This window comes from Balaenoptera physalus, assembly GCF_965194825.1.
Source record: "Balaenoptera physalus genome assembly, chromosome: 16".
NCBI lineage: Eukaryota > Metazoa > Chordata > Mammalia > Artiodactyla > Balaenopteridae > Balaenoptera > Balaenoptera physalus.
The window spans coordinates 1,593,199-1,612,407 of NC_138898.1; the positions used below are offsets into that span (position 1 = coordinate 1,593,199).

The window sequence follows — 19,209 nt, forward strand, 5'->3', positions numbered from 1 at the left end:
AGTGACACGTGACTCCCTGCTCCAGGAGTGCCTGATTTACTATCAATCTGTGTGTACGTAAAATTTGTTTTTAAGCTTTTTATGAAAGGTATAAAAGTGAAAAGTATTCTTTTATGCAACATTGTTTTTTTTATTCATGTTGACACATGTAGCTCTAACCCATCCATTTTAACTCCTGTATGATATTCTGATGGATGGAATACCACAAGTTCTGTATCCATTGTTTTGTGATCTAAAGATTCACTAATTTTTTTTTTGTTACAGAAAATCGAGCTGTTTTTCATTTTAAAATATTACTTGTGTTAATAAGAAATGCATTTGTTATTTTTAAATTAGTTAATACTTATTTTAAAATGTCTAATGTGGTAAATATCCACAGATAAAACTCACATAACACAAAAGCTCTGTGGGGTTCTTGATAATTTTTGAGAATCTAGAGGATTCCAGAGACCAAAGCGGTGGGAACGGTGAGCGTGAAGCAATTCTGTGACCTGTGACCACGGTCACCATCCCCACAGCAATACCGTCCTGGGCCTTGTGAAACCAGGCAAGAAAACAGTAAGAAAACCAATCTGGCTTCCCTGAGAAGGGGCCAGCAGGCAGGTGTCACTTGTCCAAAGTCTTGAAAAGTTAAAAAGCTGCCACCAGAGGCCACAGGGAAGCCAACCTTCCAGAACCTGGAGATGGTGCTTCCCTTCCGGGCAGTGACCTCAGAGGGGCCCCAAATGCACATCTCCTCTCCCCGAGCCAAGGGAGCCTGTGCCCTGGGAGGGCTCAAAAATCAAAGCTTTATACACTTTCACTAGTTTCTGTGAAAAATCTACAGTAAGGAAACAAGCTACAGGTAGACGGGCATCATGGGGGCCAGTCCAAGCGCCCACCCCAGCGTGGGCTCTGTAAACCCAGCCTGTCTCCCTGAGCCTCAGCGCCTCCCTCAGGTGAAAGGCAGGGGGTGCAGCGACTGTGGACACAGGGGTGGCAACAAGGAAGCTGGCAAGGACGCGCCCAAACGTCTCATAAGGAAGGTGTACAGGTGGCCTGACATGCAGGAAAGGGTGGTGGACGGCATTATTCATAAGGAAAACGCAAATTAAAACACACCTATTAGAATGGCTGAAAAAAAAAAGGAAAAAGAAAATTGACAATCCTAAGTGCTGTGGAGTCTTTGGTGTTGGAAATACAAAATGGCACACGGCCACTTGAGAAAACAGTTTGGCAGGTGCTTTTGTTGTTGTTGTGTTCTTTTTCTTTGTTTAACAATAGATTTTCTTTTTTAGAGCAATTTTAGGTTCACACCAAAACTGAGCAGAGAGTATAGCGTTCCCACGCAACCCCACAGGCCTCCTCACCATCCACATCCCCACCAGAGCGGTGTGTTTGCTACAATCCATGCTCCTACGTGGACACCTCATGTCCCCAAGGGTCCCAAGTTTACATCAGGGTTCATGCTTCGTCTTGAATCCACGGGTCACACAAATGCTTAGTGACGTGTGTCCATTATAGCGTCCTACAGGGCATCTTCCCTACCCTGAAAATCCTCTGTGCTCTGCTTTGTCCTTCCCTCCCTCTTCCGTAACCCCTGGCGACCACCGATTTTTTTTTTCCAATTTGTTTTTATTGTGGTAAAATAACACATAACAGAAAATTTACCATCCTAATCATCTTTAAATGTACAGTTCAGTGGTAGTAAATACATTCATGGTGCTGTGAAGCCATCACCACCATCCATCTTCAGACTTTTCATTTTGTAAAACTGAAACTGTCTGCATTAGACACTGACTCCCCACCCCCTCTGTCCCCGACCCCAGCACCATTCTACCTTCTGTCCCTACGAATCTGACTACCCTCAGTACCTCCTATATATGAAATTGCACCGTACTTGTCTTTTTCTGACTAGCTTTTTTCACTTAGCATAAAATCCTCGAGTTTTATCTGTGCTGTAGCACATGTCAGAATTTCCTTCCTTTTTAAGGCTGAATAATCTTCCGCTGTATGTACGTCTACCCCACATTTTGCTTATCCATTCATCAGTGCATGGATGCTTGGGTGGTTTCCACGGTTCAGCTATTGTGAATAATGCTGCTATGAACATGACTGAACAAATATTGCTTCAAGGCCCTACTTTCAATTTTGGGGGGCAAATACTCAGAAATGGAATTGCTGGATCATATGGTAATTCTATTATTAATTTTTTGAGGAACTGCCATACTGTTTGCCACAGTGGCTGTATCATTTTATTCCTACGAACAGTGCACAAGGGTTCCTGTTTCTCCACATCCTTGCCAAAACTTGTTTTCTGGATTTTTTGGCTTTTTTTTTTTTTTTTTTTTAATACTAGCCATCCTAATGGGTATGAGGTGGTGTCTCATTGTAGCTTTGATTTTCATTTCTCTGATGATTAATGACGTTGAGCATGTTTTCACATGCTTATTGGCCATTGGTATATCTTCTTTGGAAAAATGTTTATTCAAGTCCTTTGCCTATTTTTGAATCAGGTTTTCTTTGTTGTTGTTATTGAGTTTTAGGAGTTCTCTATATATTCTAGATATTAATCTGCTATCAGATGTTTGATTTGCAAATATTTTCTCCCATTGCCTTTTTACTCTGAGGCTAGTGTCTGATGCACAAAATGTGTTTAAGTTTTCATGAAGTCCAACTTGTCTATTTTTTTTTCCTCTTGTTGCCTGTGCCTTCAGTGTTATATCCAAGAAATAACTGCCAAGTCCAAATTTGTGAACTCTGTGCTCTATATTTTCTTCTAAGAGTTTTATTGTTTAGGTCTCACATTTAGATCTTTGATCCCTTCTGAGTTAATTTTTGTATATGGTGTGAGGTCAGGATCAATTCTGTTCTTTGGCATGTAAATATCCAGTTTTCCCAACACCATTTGTTGAAAAGACAGTCCTTTCCCACTTGAACTACATATGTTGATTGAGACGATGGTTACGAGATGGTATGAATCTGTCAACTGCACACAAGGATGAGTTTCACTGTATGTCAAGGTTTGAATTCCACGTCCTCTACTTACCTGCTCTGAAACCTCAGGCAAGCCCACCTTCCTGCGCCTCCCCTTCCTCCTCGATGGGTCAGACTGGATGGTAATTGTGGAGATTAAGCACCCAGGACACCAGGCCCGGGCTCTGGCAGGGCTGATGCTCTGTGGTCCCCACAGTCGGACACCATGGCCATGGTGGAGCCCCACATCTATGCAGCTGGGCATTCCCAGGACATTAAAGTCGTGTGGACAGTCTGTCCCTCTGCCAGGAGCCACCGTGGCTACTGGGATCACCACCTCCTCTCAGCTCACCCTCCTGCGAAGCGCACAGCTGCTGGGCACCTAGGGCAGCAGGTCAGGCACAGGGACCTCTGAGTCAAGCGAACACTGTGTTCTGGGCATTCCGTTGCTTCCAGCAACAGGCTCCAATCCCCAGGAGGGAAGAGAGTCCATCAGAGCTCCTCGCTGCCCAGAGAACCAGACCCCTTCATCCATCTCATGTGCCCCTGAGCCCCCTCTTCGCTGTAACAAGCAGTTTTCTGAAACAATCCGTTAACTTGGCCAGTCCTACAGAACACACAGGCCGAACGTCTGACGCCTGGTCTCAAGGACACATCCACAGCTGATTTGCAGTCCTTTCCAGAGAGGCCAGAGCAGCAGACAGTGAAAAATTGTTCAGTACAAAACAAATGTCAACTACCACCCATTTGCAAAGAATCTCTATTCAGGGCTAGGGTTTAACATTTATCTCCACAGATCTGTCCGGTCCTCCCAAAAAATCTGAGAATGGTTGATTCTGTTTATATAGAGGAATATTGACAGTTATTACGTATTATAAAATTATAACAATAAATCCATTTCACTACGTGTTTTCTTGCCTGACATTTTCGTGCTGCACGGATAGGACGAACAGTGTTTGTGGGACAATGGAGGAAGGACCCTGTCTGTGCGTTGTCACCCTCTGCAGAGACCAAGCAGCCCTTCACCAGACGTTTGGCCCAGGGTGGTCGGTTCCCAAAGACGGAATGGAGCAGGGCATCCAGCTGAGGGCCGACGGTCCAGGAAACTCGTACCGAGAAATACCAAAATGGCATTTTCACTTTGCGAAGAAACCGACACTGAGAACGTACAAGACAGGCCCAAAGATGACGTGTATTGAGGGAAACACCGCTTGATGTCCTGCAGGTCTGGTGACAGGCCCTTTTATCAGGGGACCCCAATCTTCACACCCACTTTGGACATAGGAAGATCCTTTGGAAGATGAAGCCAGGACCAGCAGGAACTCTCTATTCACTGAACTCTCCTACAGGGCCGATAGCTCCACACAGGACGCAAGGCTTCACCAAGCAGCCCCCTCCCCTTCTAGCGTGCAAGGGTCGACAGGAGGAGGGCTATTCTCGCTTCTGATTTTTGGAAGCTTATTAGCGTTTTAAACGATGTCTTCATTTCATTGTTCTTGGTGGATACGTGAGACTTGCCAAACCTGTAAATCCCCAGCTCCGCGGGGAGCACTTTTTCCCAGGAGCAGGTGTCCTGAGAGGCAGCTTCTTGCTGGGGCAACCCGGAGGGCTGGCTGGCTCGCGGGAGACGCCCGGCCCTTCTCTCGTCCCGTTCTGGTTTCCTGGCCTCAGGTCCTGACGAGGACCCAGCAAGCAGATGGCAACGCCTCCAGCCGGACAGCTCCACGCTCACTGGCACGAGTGGCCGGCAGCATCGGCCTGGGCGCCCAGAGGCCGTCGGCGCTGTGCTGGGTTCCTCTCCCCGTGTTCCGGGAAGATCCTTCCACGAGCCCAAGCATCATCCTTGGGGACAGAGTATGACAGGGAGACCGTGGCCAAGAGAACCATCGGAGCTGGTCCTCAGGGGCCCTGCCTGGGGCCACTGCCGGCTTCCGTTTCCTCGCGGAGGCTGTGCCGCTGCCCTGCGAAGACCCGTGAGCCTGTAAAGGAGCAGAGGTCCGCCTGGCACCTTCGTTTCACCCCTTCCAGAGCCACCATGCTATACCCTGGAGGGTCCTGGCTTTCGCGGCAGCCCGGAGTGGCCGAACGCGGTGATGCCCGTGAGGGCCGGGGCCTGCTTCTCCGATGCCTTCTCACGACCGGGGCCCGCAGCTGGCCGGTGCTGGGGATGCCCTGACCCTTGACCCCGCCAGGGAGAGAAGCACCACTCCTGGGATGGACCTGGGTGGCACAGCGACCCAGACACGACCGTCGGTCGCCCACAGCAGGCGGCCTGTTAAATCAGGCCAGCACCGGTGTGCACATGACCGTTCTCTCTTCCCTGAAACATACTCTGAGACATCAGCGCGGCAAACTCTCCAGTGGCTCTCAGTAAACGTGCACTGAATCGATGGACGTGTGACTGGCTCCTACCTTCAAGGGGGAGCAAAATCAAAATGCGAAGTTCTTCGGGTAAAGCGTGCTCTACTTTTCATCCCACAAGGACATTCTGCGTTACAAGACGGCTCCAAAAAGCACCCGGGCCCTACCTCAAAGCCCCCGTCGCAAACTGGGGGCCAACAACAAGGCCACGACTTTCCACACGGGCCAAACACATCGGTCGTGGGAGGGCGTCCTTTGAAGAGCAAACTCCACTGAAAAGCTCTTTACTAGAGAGAAACACCCAACATCCCAATGTGTCACGGCGGCCAAGTTGAGGGGGCAGCTCTGGTGGGTGTTAGCATCTGTGGACACAGGGGTTAAAGGATCGTAACGGCCATGCTTTGAGGTCATCAGCCGTCCTGCCCTTTCTCCTTTGACTCTTGAATCGGGTGCGAAGGAAGCAGCTACTGGGGCCACGTGGAATCTGACCTCAGGGAGGACCTAGAGATGCAAACCTTACGGTAAATTACTGGAGGTGGTGAGACATGGGATATCCATGGAGGTTGTCAAACTGCCCTAAACACTGTTGCTCTAAATGCGCCCTGGGTCCCCCCCACGTTCCCTGGACAAGGAGCCCAGCCCTGCCGCCGCCGCCGCCGCCTCCGCCTCCCGACCAGAGGCACAGGGCTCCCCATCCTAACGACCCGGTGTGTCAAAACCTCCGCTCTGCGTGACGTCAAGACCACACATCCTCGGGGGCTTCCGCGCGTCGCCGGCGGCCCCGCTCGGGTCCCCTCGAGCAGGGGCGCTGGGATTCGACCCCGATACCACGCCTCGGGTTTCCGAAGCTACAGAATCAAGCCTTCAGAGCGAGGATTTGCTTTTAAAAGTGTTTTAATTACAAACGTGATTCTGAAGCTGGGACACAAAATGCCGACACCCTCTCACTGAGAACCCACCACTGCGTACAGGTGCGTGTGTGTGCGCGTGTGTGTGCGGGTGTGCGTCTGCGCACACAGCAGATTGTCTTCAATTCAAAGAGCTCTGCAACGACCGGTGGTGTTGGCTTCTCTACGGAAAGTAAACAGTCACTGGTGCAGACATGTGCAGAGATGGACACACAACGGTAATGACACCGCTGGAAGCAGACTGCTCGGACCCCCCCGCCCTCGGTGCCCCCTGAGGCGGGTCCCTCGTATTTCACACATGCAGGACAGGAACACAGGTGCCGCAGGGACAGGCCAACTGTTGTGACTCACTTTGTGACGTGGGTGTGGCCTGCAGTGACAGGGGAGCCCTGGGGGCCGGAGGCAGGCTCCCAAACCTGTCAGGGCTGGGAGCCGTCTGGGGACTTTTTGTCAAGGTTTCTGGCCACCCTCGGTTGTCGTGGTAATGCTTCATTTTGGACAGTGTACACGTGATGTTAATGCCTGTCTTGCTCTTCAGCAAAATATTATTCAAGTAGTTTGAACTTAAATATCTTAATTATCTTTACATTATTGAAGATTGGTAAAAAATACAGACTCTGACAACTTTTCATTTCATTCAATCAGATGCTTTGAAAATCTTCACTTTTGCGTTACTGTAATCTAGAAAGCAATTCCTGGCCTTTATAAAAAGCTCTTGGTGGGACTTTTTTCAAGATCCATCTTTTCCTGTTACTGGTTCAAATTTAAAATACTTTCAGAAACACTTTGCCACTGCGTTATAAGGAGGAATGTGGACCCCGGCCTGTTACTTCCTTTATTTATAACTTTTGTAATTAAGAGGGTGCTGTAATCTACACCAGCCCCAGCTCTGGTTCTGTCCCATAAAAGGGAACTGTAAAGAATTTTCCTTTTCAAACCTTAATGGAAACATGACGATCCCAAGTGAAGCTTTATGAAGAGACTGCAACAGTAGTAAAATGTTTGGCAATCAAAAGTTGATTAGAATTAAATCCTCAACCAGGGATGGTGCCATCTCCACAAACAGCCGTTAGAAAAGCTGGCTTCTGCTGTGACTGAAGCTCAGAGCAGCCACTTGACGGAGTCTAGCCTCTCGGGTCTCCGGGTCCGGGGGCTGGTCCGGTCTCTCAGTAGATGTCTGGGCAGCCTGAGAAATCCCTCTCGAAGTAGCCCCCCACGTACAGCCAGTCGGGGGTCCCAGTGTACGGGTTACTGCCTCGGTGAAACCACCTGCGACACAGAGCAGGCGGTCAGGAGGCCAGTGGACAAGACACGGCCGTTGGTCTTTTCTTCCCCCTGGGATCGTGGCCCCTCTAACTAGGCCTCATCACATCACACGTCAGTTTACACGCAGCCCAGAGCTGCTGGCCACCATCTCACGGGACACGGGGGAGCCTCTGCTCAGCCCCGGTGGGTGGGCGGCCCCCTCCCCGCTTCCTCGCCCTCGTGGCCACCAGGCGTCTCACCTTGTCTGCCACTCGGCCTCCTCCCTGGCCCGCTCCCTCCGGGCCTCCCTCTGCTTCTCCTCCAGCCGTTCCTTCTCCTGGCTCGCCAGATCTGGGTGCAAGCACAGGCGACTGGGTCAGGGCTCAGGGTGACAGGCAGAGCTGAGGGCTGGGAGAGCAGATGCTGGAACAGCCCTCACACCCGACCCCAGATGAAAAGTCACACTTGGGTTAGCAAACCACAGACAGTAAAGGCCGTCAGCGGGAAGGCAAACCCAGGCACGAGTGCACAAGCGCACGGCCAGGTCCGGACCCCAGCGCAGACCCCAGCGCGGCCCAGCCCGCAGGCAGAGGGGCCTCGGGGCTGGGCAGGCATGGGGGGGGCGCCCTCCAGCCAAGCGGCTTTTAAATAACAATGTGTCCAGCTTCTGAAATGTAATCTCACTGTCTGTTGAACCTAATAAGAAGACAGGGTACTTGCATTTTGTATGTATTCTTTTTCATTCCATTTTCCTAGTAATTTAATCTTATTTTATTTAGAGAACAATTGGGCTGCAGCAAACTAGAAATTTTTTAACCCTTTCCCCACAGACGGTTTGAGAAGCACGATCTAGAAGACGCGAAGTGTGGTTGGTTAATGGTGGGGGGGGGGAACGCGCTCCCTTCCTGCGCCCGCCCGCTCAGCCGGGGCCACGCACCCATGTTGCCGTTCTCCATGCCTCGGATGTCAGGGCGCAGCCGGCAGTCGGTGGGGGCCAGGATCTTCTCCATGCCCGTCTCCAGTTCATTGAGACTAACCGTGAAGCTCGTGAAATTATACATCTGGGGAGCAGGCACAGAAATCGTGGCTATAAATGGCGCTCTCTTCTGCGCAATCTTCCCAGCTGGGGGCCAGCGACACTCTAAACCCCTTCAGAGCAGCCAAGTGTCACTGGCTCCCTGGAGACACTGCTGTCAAGGTCACCGGGGCCGGGGCTCCTTCCCTGCCCCGACACGCACTCGCCTGGGGCTCCTCCACTCCGCCCCCGCGGGGGGCACCCAGACCCTCACCCTGACGTCCCACCCTCACGTCTGCCTCCTCACATCCTGGGGGCCGGACGGGAGTCTCCAGCTCAGCTCCTCCGGGGGGGCTGCTGCGCCCACGTCCCCCCAGCCTCTGCCTCCCGACAGCCCAGACCTGGGGACTCGCCTCCCACCTGGCCTCCCTCCCGCTCTGGCCCCCGAAGTCTATCTCCACAAGCGGCCAGAGGGGCCCACCTGGTCCCCTCACTGCTCGAACGACCCCACATCACTCAGAGGAGCAGGGGGGCTCGGGCCCCGGCCGCCCCCCTGCTGGAAAGCGGCTGGATGGCCACGTCCTCCGCACCCCCGCCTCCCCCAGGTCCTGCTCCACGTCACCAGGGCCCCAGGAGGCCCGCCCCCAGCCCATCAGGCCGGTCGCTGTGCTGTGTAGGGCCGGGGTCCTTGCCTGCCCTGTCCTCGGGCTCTGCTCCCGGGGACCTGGGCCCACCCGCACCGACTCAGAAGGTGCTCACTGAACCAAAGGGATGAATGTTATTTTTAAACATGAGCTTTTTTTGCTATTATTTTATACTAGTTTGTACTCTACTAAAATTATAATAGTGGCTGTGTTGAGGTAATGTATTTACCTATGAATGTTTTGTTTTGTTTCCTTTGTTTTGCACATGCTGTGCTTTGCTTATAGGATGTGACAATACAATAAAAAATCTTATAGTATGTTGTGTATGTATTTTATATATAACTAACATATAACTTATAATATATTAAAATAAAATATAATTTATTACATGTGTTAGTTATCATGTAATTATTTTTACATATTATACATTACTGTAAATATAATAAATTTATATTTAAATTAAATTATATTTAATTATAATTGTACTTACAATTTTGCATTACATTTAATAAATTTATTATATGTAATGCAAATTATAAGCGCAATTTTCAAAAACAAACATCAAAATGCATTTAAGCACCTAAACTGACGAGTCAGAAAAATAATCTCTCGAAACTGGTTTGGAAACCCTTTTGGTAAGACGCACCCGGTGTAGACTCTGAGGGCTCGCAGTGTAACCCGGGTACTGTGATGTGTGCACACAGTGTTGATGTGTCGGGGTCAGGGCTTGGAGGGCAGGGAGTCCCTTGGGTGACGGTGGACGGCTGGGGGGCCTGGCTGGGGCGGGGGGCGCGGACCTGGGCGGAGTTGGGGGGCCGGGTGTTGACCCTCCAGAGTAGCTTGCTGCCCGGAATGACCTGCACCGTCTCCTGAGCCTCCGGCACGGCGTCCACCACGTCGCCGTCGGCCTTCTCGGGGCAGTCGTCCTGAAAGACACAGCACCTCGGTGCTCCCAGAGCCCCTCCAGACCCGCCCGGAGCCCCCGAGACAGCAGCCAGGAGCCGCCCTCCTTGTGGGGGGAGCCCGTGCAGCCTTCTGGGTGTGCCTGGACGGGGCGACACCTCCTAAGGAGGCTGAGGGTGCCTCTCCCAGATGGTTATTCCCCCACGAGCTGCGCTTCTGCCCTCAGTCGAGACAGGGTTCGCACTTGGTGATTTCAGGGTGTCTTAGAGTTTCTAGACTGGGGATCACGTCTCAATAAAAAGGTACAACTGCTACTTCTTTTTCAAAATCAACGGGACGAAGGGGAAGAACAGAGCGGTTATTCAGGCAGCTGTGAAGGGAGACACTTAAACCGTGAGAAGCACAGCCTTGGAGTCCTCCCCCACCCGCAGGTTATGTGCTTTGGTGCCAGAAGCTAAATAAAGACACAGCTCAGTGACAAGTACCCACACAAAACGCTCCCTCCTTGTGAGGTTCCCCAAAGGGGCGACAAAGCCACGCTAACACATTAAAACACATCACTAAATGGATTTAACATTCCACTGTATGGTCTTTAAATGGAACTTTACTTTTTTTTTTTAGTTTAAAAGAGCATTATTAGAAACAATGTCTAATAGCACCCATGAAATATCACAATATAAAAAACACTAACGGCGGACTTCCCTGGCAGTCTAGTGGTTAAGATTCTGAGCTTCCACTGCAGGGGGCACAGGTTTAATCCCTGGTCAGGGAACTAAGATCCCACATGCCACATGCCATGTGGCATGGCCAAGCAAACAAACAAAAAGCACTATCAATCCCAGTGGCGGCTGAATATCTTGTTAAACAAATATTGAACACCTCGGGTTTGGTACAGTCTAATTTATCATCTAGAAAAATGTGACACCTCTTTTGAACTATCACTTCTAGTTTTAAGCTCAAGAAGAACTAGTCTTAAGAAAATCAGTATTCCAGGGCTTCCCTCGTGGCGCAGTGGTTGAGAATCCGCCTGCCAATGCAGGGGACACGGGTTCGAGCCCTGGTCTGGGAAGATCCCACATGCCGCGGAGCAACTGGGCCCGTGCGCCACAACTACTGAGCCTGCGCGTCTGGAGCCTGTGCTCCGCAACAAGAGAGGCCGCGACAGTGAGAGGCCCGCGCGCTGCGATGAAGAGTGGCCCCCGCTCGCCGCAACCAGAGAAAGCCCTCACACAGAAACAAAGACCCAACACACCCAAAAATAAATAAATAAATAAACTAATTAAAAAAAAAGAAAATCAGTATTCCAAAGCTCCAAGGGGAAAGTATCCTTGTGAAAACTTTCCAGCTGTTTGGTATGTTACCTGGTACTCAGAACTAGAAACGCAGAAGTGACATCCACTTGCTTGTTTAATGGATCTAAGCTAACAAGGTGCAGGGAAACAGGAGATTTATGAAGAAGTATCCAGAAGAGGGACTTCCCTGGCGGTCCAGTGGTTAAGACCCTGTGCTCCCACTGCAGGGGCCCAGGTTCGATCCCTGGTCCGGGAACTAGATCCCGCATGCCTCGCAGTGTGGCCAAAAAAAAAAAGAGAAGCATCCAGAGGAAAACGGAGGTGTCCTCTGATTCCGCCAGGCTCGGGGCGGGTAGAGGCACGACTGGGACGCAGGTGAACTCCTCCCCCGTCCAGAATCAGAAGACAAGCAGCTTTGCTTGAGAGACAAGTTCTGTGATTCACCCTCTGCAGCTGGGGCCACAAAGGCACTGCGTCCCCCGCAAGCGGCAGGCCCGGCCAGGCTCCGCCCACCCACCCCACCCGCGGGGGGCGCCGCAGGGAGCCGCTCACCAGCTTTGCCTTCCGAAGGGAATCGGTTCTCCTCTCCTGCTTCTTGCAGGACTCGTACGCAGCAGGGTCCAGGCCCCACAGACACTCCGTCCATTTGCCATAGATCATAAAGAGCTTCTTTTTGCTGTAGTCAAAGGGAATTTTTTAAAACCGAGTTACCAGTTAACAATTATAAACCATTCATCTAAACGTGCAGCACCTTAATTGTGACCATGGAATAAATTCTCGTTCTGGCATGTCTTCTTATAAATTTTAGGGATATTGTTGGGTGTAAATGCAAAGATGAAAAGTTTCATTTTAGCATCTCTTACTCGTGGCTTTTGAGACTAACTATTCACACTCCTTCACGAAAGCAGAAAAGAGAAAATGAAGGTACAAAAACCTGAAGGGCGAAAGACGGGCCGCAGGAGACGAGATGATGTGAGAACAAGCGTACGACGTTATTATGTTTAACACCCTATGCACCCGATTGTTATTTTTGAAATACATTACATTTTTATGTACTGTGTGTCCTGCAGCCCTTTTTCTATAAACCACATAAACAACCCTCCCCATATTCAGCTGATATGGTCTGCTTTATCTTCATAACCTCAAGTCAGACACCCCTGTCATTGTCTGCCCACATTTTTCATTTAGTAATAACCTCGACAGATCTTTCTAGATGAGCCACCAGAGCTCTCTGCCTGATTCCAAAGGAACAATGCCAACCATGTTGGGCCCTTGTTTTTCTTTCTCATGTCCTCCTCGGGGGAGAGCGTACAGTTGGCCACGCGCTCCCTGGAAAGGCTGCCCCGCCCGCCGCGGGACGTGCTGGGAGGGCCAGCAGGCAGGGACACGTGGCCAGTCCTCACTCGGCAGACAGCCTGGCAGACACTCTCTGTCTCCAAGAGATGTAGCGTTAGGAAAGAGCATCCAGTGTACGGCGGAAAACCAGAAACCCAGAACAGGACTGGCACGGCTCACTGACTGCCGGTGGGCGTCCGCTCCCGCGGCCTGCTTCTGTGGATGAGCTGACCACAGGGCGGGTCCGTGCTATTCCCACTAACAGGACTGCTGTCCCGTGAAGTCCACACACCAGGTCCTAACTTACCTCAAGGGGCAAAGTGGTCAGAGTCTTAACGTCTAAAGGTATTTTAAGGAATTAGAACAGGTGAATTTCTGGTACCCAGTAGAGTGGGATGGAGCAAAAGCACCCACTGCTTTACACTGGAAACTTCTTTCTACTTGAAAATGTATATATTTTAGGAGCTGGAAGGAATCTTATGGCTGTTATACGGCCCAAGTTACTTATTGAAAAAAAAAGAGAGAGAGAGAAATTGAGACCCAACACATAACGTGGGGGAACCCCCCCGAAATTTTGTTAAAATTACTACTGGCCATTTTTCTGCTCACAAAAACTTTAAAAGTCCCAAATTTCCAGACTGGAATGAACAAGTCACATGAGAATGATGCTCATAAGCTAGTGTTTGGGTTTTGCCTGACAACCGCTACGGATGCCAGGAGAGAGAAGGAAACACGTGGTCAAGTTCTAAGCTCTCAGTCCTGTTTGCACAACTGCAGTTTTATCTCTCAGTGAAAGTGTTGAACTTTCTCACATCCATTTTATCAAAAGAAAACAGACCCAGATCTTCTACCCTCGAAGAAGGGGAAGCCGGGCTCCATCAGTCACCACCCTGAATGGCGCACTTAGAGTTCATCATTATCTCCTTCTGTGCTCAGTAATGAAATGCTTTTTCTAAACAGGAAAGAGTCATAACTTGTCCTCCCCGGCAGATGTCACCGGCACAACTACGTCTTTTGCAGAGACACACACGCTGTCCAGGCACCCTGTGACCCAACCCACACGCGGACCTACTTTTTGTCTTGAATGTACCCTTCCACTTTGTGAAGTTCTTTTCCAAACAATCCACACGGTTTAAAGTGAAGCACACACTTATCTCCAGTTCTGCGGGGAAAACAAACACGGGCTTCTGTTGTAGACATGAAACATCCAGGAAAGAGAGAGGGAGGGAGGGAGAGGGAGGGAGGGAGGGAGAGGGCGGGCAGACTGGAGGCTGCCCAGGGCGGGGCAGCACCAGGACCGAGTGGACAGCACGGGGATCTTTCCGGGGGATGGAAGGCTTTGAGCACTTCCTTGTGCCGATGGTTGCACAACTCAGTAGATTTACTAAAAACCATTTAAGCGTCCACTTTACATGGTGGATTTTATGACATGTAAATTACATCTTAATAGACATAACAAAGCCAACCAGCCATGAGCTTCTAGGAATAAGGCCTGACAGACTGGACAGTGGACAAGATTTGAGAACGGTCACTCTATTTGCATCGGGGAATCACACCATTCTTCAGTGTAGTTTAAAATTTCAAAATAAATTCACTATTGTGACTAAAAACAAAGAAATATCAACACGGAGCAGTAATGATGACTTCGATCAGTGCCAACCAGAATCAGATCCAACCACCACCACGTGAGGGGTCTCCCAGCCAGCGAGGCCCGTCGGGAGGCCGAGGGGCACGGGGGGCCAGGGAGGGGCACGGGGGACCAGGGGGGGGCACGGGGGGCCAGGGAGGGGCACGGGGGGCCAGGGAGGGGCCCGGGGGGCCAGGGAGGGGCACGGGGGGCCAGGGAGGGGCACAGGGGACCAGGGAGGGGCACGGGGGACCAGGGAGGGGCCCGGGGAAGCTGACCGCAGCGTGACACCACGGGCTGAGTGCCAGCTGGTGCTCTGGGCGCTGCACCGCCACCCTGACTTTGACCGCTGCATGACTGTCAGGGGCCGTTACCTGTGGTTTACAATCTCCACCGTCCCGTACTGCTCTATCCAGAGTTTCCCGATAATCACGTTGTGGACACAGCAGGTAGGGTTGGTCCACGTGTAGGCTTCATTATGTCTGAAAGACACCAGAGAACAGCAAGTCAGAGGCCAGCGAAGCAAAGACGCTGCGTGACCTCAAAAGCAAAATACCCGACAGAATCAAACCGTAATTGACTTAAAACCTGCAGAAGAGCAGAATATCGCTTTGAACTCCCTGAACAGGGGCTACTTCTTTAGCATTCCTTTGAAATGTCCTTCTTCTCTCCTTTGTAGCAGCAACAAAGCTTTCTACTTAAATGTCGAGACAAGTTAATAAGCAAGAAAAGGCTGAGACAAAGGCAAGAGGTTTCCTGTGAAGCCCTCAACAGAACAGCCCCGCCGCCCCAGCCTGCGGGAACCGCGAGGTCCCCAGCGCGTGGCCCTGGCCGTCTGGGGACCCGCGTGTGGCGGGGATGGGTCCTGGGGGTGCAAACACCTTCCCGTCCGTCAGTCCTCATCCTCCCCGACTAGCCTTCTCCAAGGAGAAGAGAAACCCCACAAGCGGGTGCTGAGCAGGTGGCCGGACGTGTGTCTCAAGGGAGGCTGCGTGAAAGAGCCACAGTTCAGGGCAAAGATCAGCTCAGCGCACAAGCATATCATGATGAATATTTGGAACTCCTTGAATCTCCCAGGAACCCAAAGGTGCTAATTGACAAGGTTTGCGACCTTTCAGTTCCCCTGCCTCACCCGAGAAAGCCAAGAGCACGGGACAGACGGGACGGGCACCCTCCCCAGGAAGGGGCCGCCCTCACTGCGGCCGGGCGACCTCGTCTGCCCCGAGGTGCAGGGGTTGGGGGGGTGGGTACTGGGAAGACCACGCTCCTCCAGCCCGGCGGGGCCACAGGAAGTGCAGTGGCATCAGATGCTTCCCATGGGGGCTACGGTTAGCGAGGCTCACAGCCCAGGGAGCCGGCTGCACCCCTCGGCCTGGACCACCCGCCATGGGTTTGCAGCGCCGGGCGGTTGCTAGAGACTCAGTTTCTGCTTTGAGGGTCTCTGATCACCATCGGATTGGGCGCGTTTGGATTTAGACGTAACGGTGCTCGGGCGTCCGGGAAGACGGCCCCTTCCTTCTCACCTCCTGGCGGTCAAGCCCGACCTCCCACCCTGCACGCTCAACCAGGGCTGGCCTGCGTGACCAGCAGCACGTGCACACAGGGCTGTGGTCACTTCTGAGGTCAGGTCACAGAAGACACCACCGGTTCTGTCCCGGTGGTGGTCTGCCCACCGCCCCGGGCCCCGGCTCTGGGGGATGCCAGCACCTCGGCTGCACAGCCGTACGGAGCAGCGGGTGGCAGGGAACCGAGGTCTCCTGCCAGCGGCCAGCGCGGTGCACGTGGGAGCAGAGGCTCCCACTTGCCTTCAGGAGGCCGCCCGGCCCGCATCCCGGCTGCGCCCGCACAGAACCCCGGCAGAGCCCCCCACGCTGCGCCTGACCTCCAGCCCCCAGACACCGTGGGAGGACAGTGTCGTTTCACACTGCTGAGCTGGGCTGTCACGCAGCAGGAGGTGATGACCACGACCAGGGACCGAACCGCAGAGATCAGGGGAGAGAAGACGGGACCCAACACGTCAGACGTGAGGAGGACCTCCAGGAACGGCCAGCCCGCCGCGGTCCCCAGCCTCCTTAGAGCACGTCCCTCCGCCGGAAAGGCTACCTGCCCGCAGAGCACGCAGGGTCCCTCCCCCAGAAGGGAGGAGTCTTCGTCCTAAATGGAAACGGATTTCCCTCGGATGCGCGGCCGCCCACTCACTTGAGAAGCTCCAGCGTGATGGTGCCACGGGGCTCCGCCTCCACGCTCTTCCCCCAGAACTTGAGCTTCGGGTAGATGGAGCCGTGAAACAGGAAGTCCTGATGGAGGCCCTCCGAGTAAAATGCACTGATGGGGGGGTGGTGGCTGACCTGCTCGGATATGAATCTGAACCCCAAGTCTTCCCTGGGGACAAAACGAGGAAAAGAAGGGCGGGGGCAGGAGGGACAGTGAAAGGGCCTCATCAGTGACAGCAAAGCCCAGAAAGGTCAGCCCAACCCGCTCTCGGGGGCCCGCAGCTCAGCGCTTGTGGCGCTGCAGGACCGCACGGCCACCCGGCCCCCACGTCTGGGAGGGGCGCTGGGATAAGGGGACCACGCGTGCTGTCACACGTGGCAGAAATATCCGACACGGCTCCCTGACGTCACACTTGGCCTAACGCTGACCACACGCAGAGCACACGCACATGCACACACGCAGCACACGCACAGCACATGCACACGCACAGCACACACACGCAGAGCACACAGCACACACATGCACAGCACACACAGCACACGCACTGTGCCTCCAGGGCCAAAGTCAGCACCACTCAGAACAAGCGACAGTGCAGAGAGGCCTGCCGCCCTGCACGCAGGTGCACAAGGAGCTCTTAGAACCAGCGACTCAGAGAACTGACAGCAAACTGTCACCTTAGTCCTCGAGGGACGCCCACTGCCCAGTAAACCCAGAGTAGGACTTTCCAGCCTCCTTTCAAGGCTCCTGGCATTTCTGTGATGAAATGTCTTATGCCCCAAGATATTCCTGGCCAGGAAATAGGATTTTTAGTACACTCTCTTTTTCAATAAAAATGTCAGTTTTTAATTGTTCCAGAACTCTGAATACACCTACAGCTGTAGTCATTAAAAATTATAAAAGCTCAACCACATAATTACTAACTTAACTGGAATCAGAATTTCCAATCATTACAGAGGAAGGAAAGTTGAAAAATTAGATTTTAAAAAGGTTGCCTACCAAGGTATGTAATTTACAAAATGAATACTTGTCTAAGAAAAGAAAGTGTTATTTTTAGTTATCCACGAGCAATCTCTAAGGATGAAAAGACACTGGTGAATGGCCAGGCTTAGTTATGTTGCCCCCCAAACAGGAAGACGGCTCCGTCTCACACGTGTGGCACGTGGCAGACACCGCAAGCGTGACCTGGAAGTTAAGGTCCGACACACAAGTTAAGAGAGAATGTCAGTGTTTCCCAACAGCCTGTGAAACTTTAATTCAACCCCTGAACTACGTTCATGAAAAAGATGAACAGTTAGGGGTTTCACTCTGTATTCAGCGTTTTGGGGGGTTCGTATGCTTTTAATCCATCTGCTTACTTTCCTTCGTCTGGAACTTTTATCATATTACGCTTTGATTTCTCTTTTCAGATATTTCGATGATGCTTTTAATAAACAAAAATGCTAATAAGAATCTGACAGCTACATAAGGTCAGAATCTCAAACCCTGGACTAAAGCAAACTAACCGGAGGGAGGGAGCTTTTGCTCGAGAGAAACATCTAAGAAAGGAGGAAACTCTATGTGAACTCAAGACAAAAACGTCCCCTTAAGAGTGACCCTCGGGGCAAGCCTTTCCCTTGCCTGGGCCTCAGCTTCCTCGCTTCTAAAAGGAAAGGGCTGTGCCTTATGGCCCCGCTGGCTGTGAGATGCCATAGCCCAAGGTCACCTGCTGAACCCCTGTCATTTACAAAGCCCCCCGGCAGCACACATCACGCTTTCTCCCAACTCGTCCAGCTTTCTCAAGGGCAATGAGATGTGGAGAAGGGCTTCTCCACCACAGGTCAGTGCCAGCCGACCTCTAAGCCACACTAAAACCCCAGGGAGAATTCCCACTCCAGCGGCGTGTGGGGAAGGGGCCGCTGTTGAGCCATCCAGGACGAGCCAGAAACAGTGGAGTTTGAAACCGACGTGAATCTTGCTTTCCCAACCTGGGAGGTGACGTGTGTGCAGGTGTGCAGGCCGCCCGCATCCCTAAGACGACAATTCCTCCCCAAATGGTCGGAAACCAGTGCAGATACACATATCCCCGCCCACACGCTTACACTCTACAAACCTGAAGAGTGCCCATTCTAAGCTGTCCAACATCCCCAAATCCCACCATCATTTACTCACCATTGGAAAAACTCAACCATTAATAACACATATACAATAAAGGACCCAAGAACCAGGAGTGTGTGGTTCTTTGAATCCAAGATGCATCGGTCACATAACACGCCACTGGTTTTATAAAGATGCTGCAAATTAAACCACACCTCGCAGAAATGCCCAACACGAGCACCCAGCAATCCGACACCCCGTGCTGCCCGCCCCCGGGCACCCCCGCTCCATTCCTGAACCTAACGCGTTCTTCCGTTCTCAACTCGGTTTTTTCACCAGGCTTCTGTTATGTCATTAACACAACAGCTCTCGTACATGCACCATCTTCCCGCCTGCAGTAAACCCCTCAATTCAATCAGCCTGGAGAAATCCATGCTGGACAAGCAATCACCCTTGTCCGTCACCAGAAGAACCTCACGCACGAGACGGTCACGAGGGCCTGTCCCCTTACCTGGTTAACTCGTATGTTTCCCCCAAGAGTGGATTGAACGGCTTGCCGGTCCTCTCCCACTGGGAAGCCACAGCCGAAACCGCAAAGGCCGCTACAGACTGGAAACAACCACAGGCTGGTGAGGGG

At 51.9% G+C, this 19,209-nt stretch overlaps 1 protein-coding gene across 6 annotated transcripts in view; it reads right to left on the reverse strand.

Annotated features, from left to right (window-relative positions):
• Nucleotides 1-6,192: 6,192 nt before the first annotated feature.
• OSBPL2 (oxysterol binding protein like 2) overlaps nt 6,193-19,209 on the reverse strand; it is a 41,888-nt gene continuing 28,871 nt past the window's right edge. For 5 of the 6 annotated variants that reach the window (XM_082428866.1, XM_082428864.1, XM_082428863.1 and 2 more), the window contains 9 exons: nt 19,084-19,181; nt 16,485-16,667; nt 14,660-14,767; nt 13,731-13,820; nt 11,876-11,999; nt 9,926-10,054; nt 8,407-8,530; nt 7,730-7,820; nt 6,193-7,493 (listed from right to left, as the gene is read on the reverse strand). In XM_082428866.1, coding sequence (XP_082284992.1) covers nt 7,391-7,493; nt 7,730-7,820; nt 8,407-8,530; nt 9,926-10,054; nt 11,876-11,999; nt 13,731-13,820; nt 14,660-14,767; nt 16,485-16,667; nt 19,084-19,181 — 1,050 coding nt within the window. In that variant the 3' untranslated portion in view covers nt 6,193-7,390. Of the gene's footprint in view, nt 7,494-7,729; nt 7,821-8,406; nt 8,531-9,925; nt 10,055-11,420; nt 11,742-11,875; nt 12,000-13,730; nt 13,821-14,659; nt 14,768-16,484; nt 16,668-19,083; nt 19,182-19,209 lie in introns of those variants that run through there. The other variant, XM_082428867.1, reaches the window with a different exon arrangement.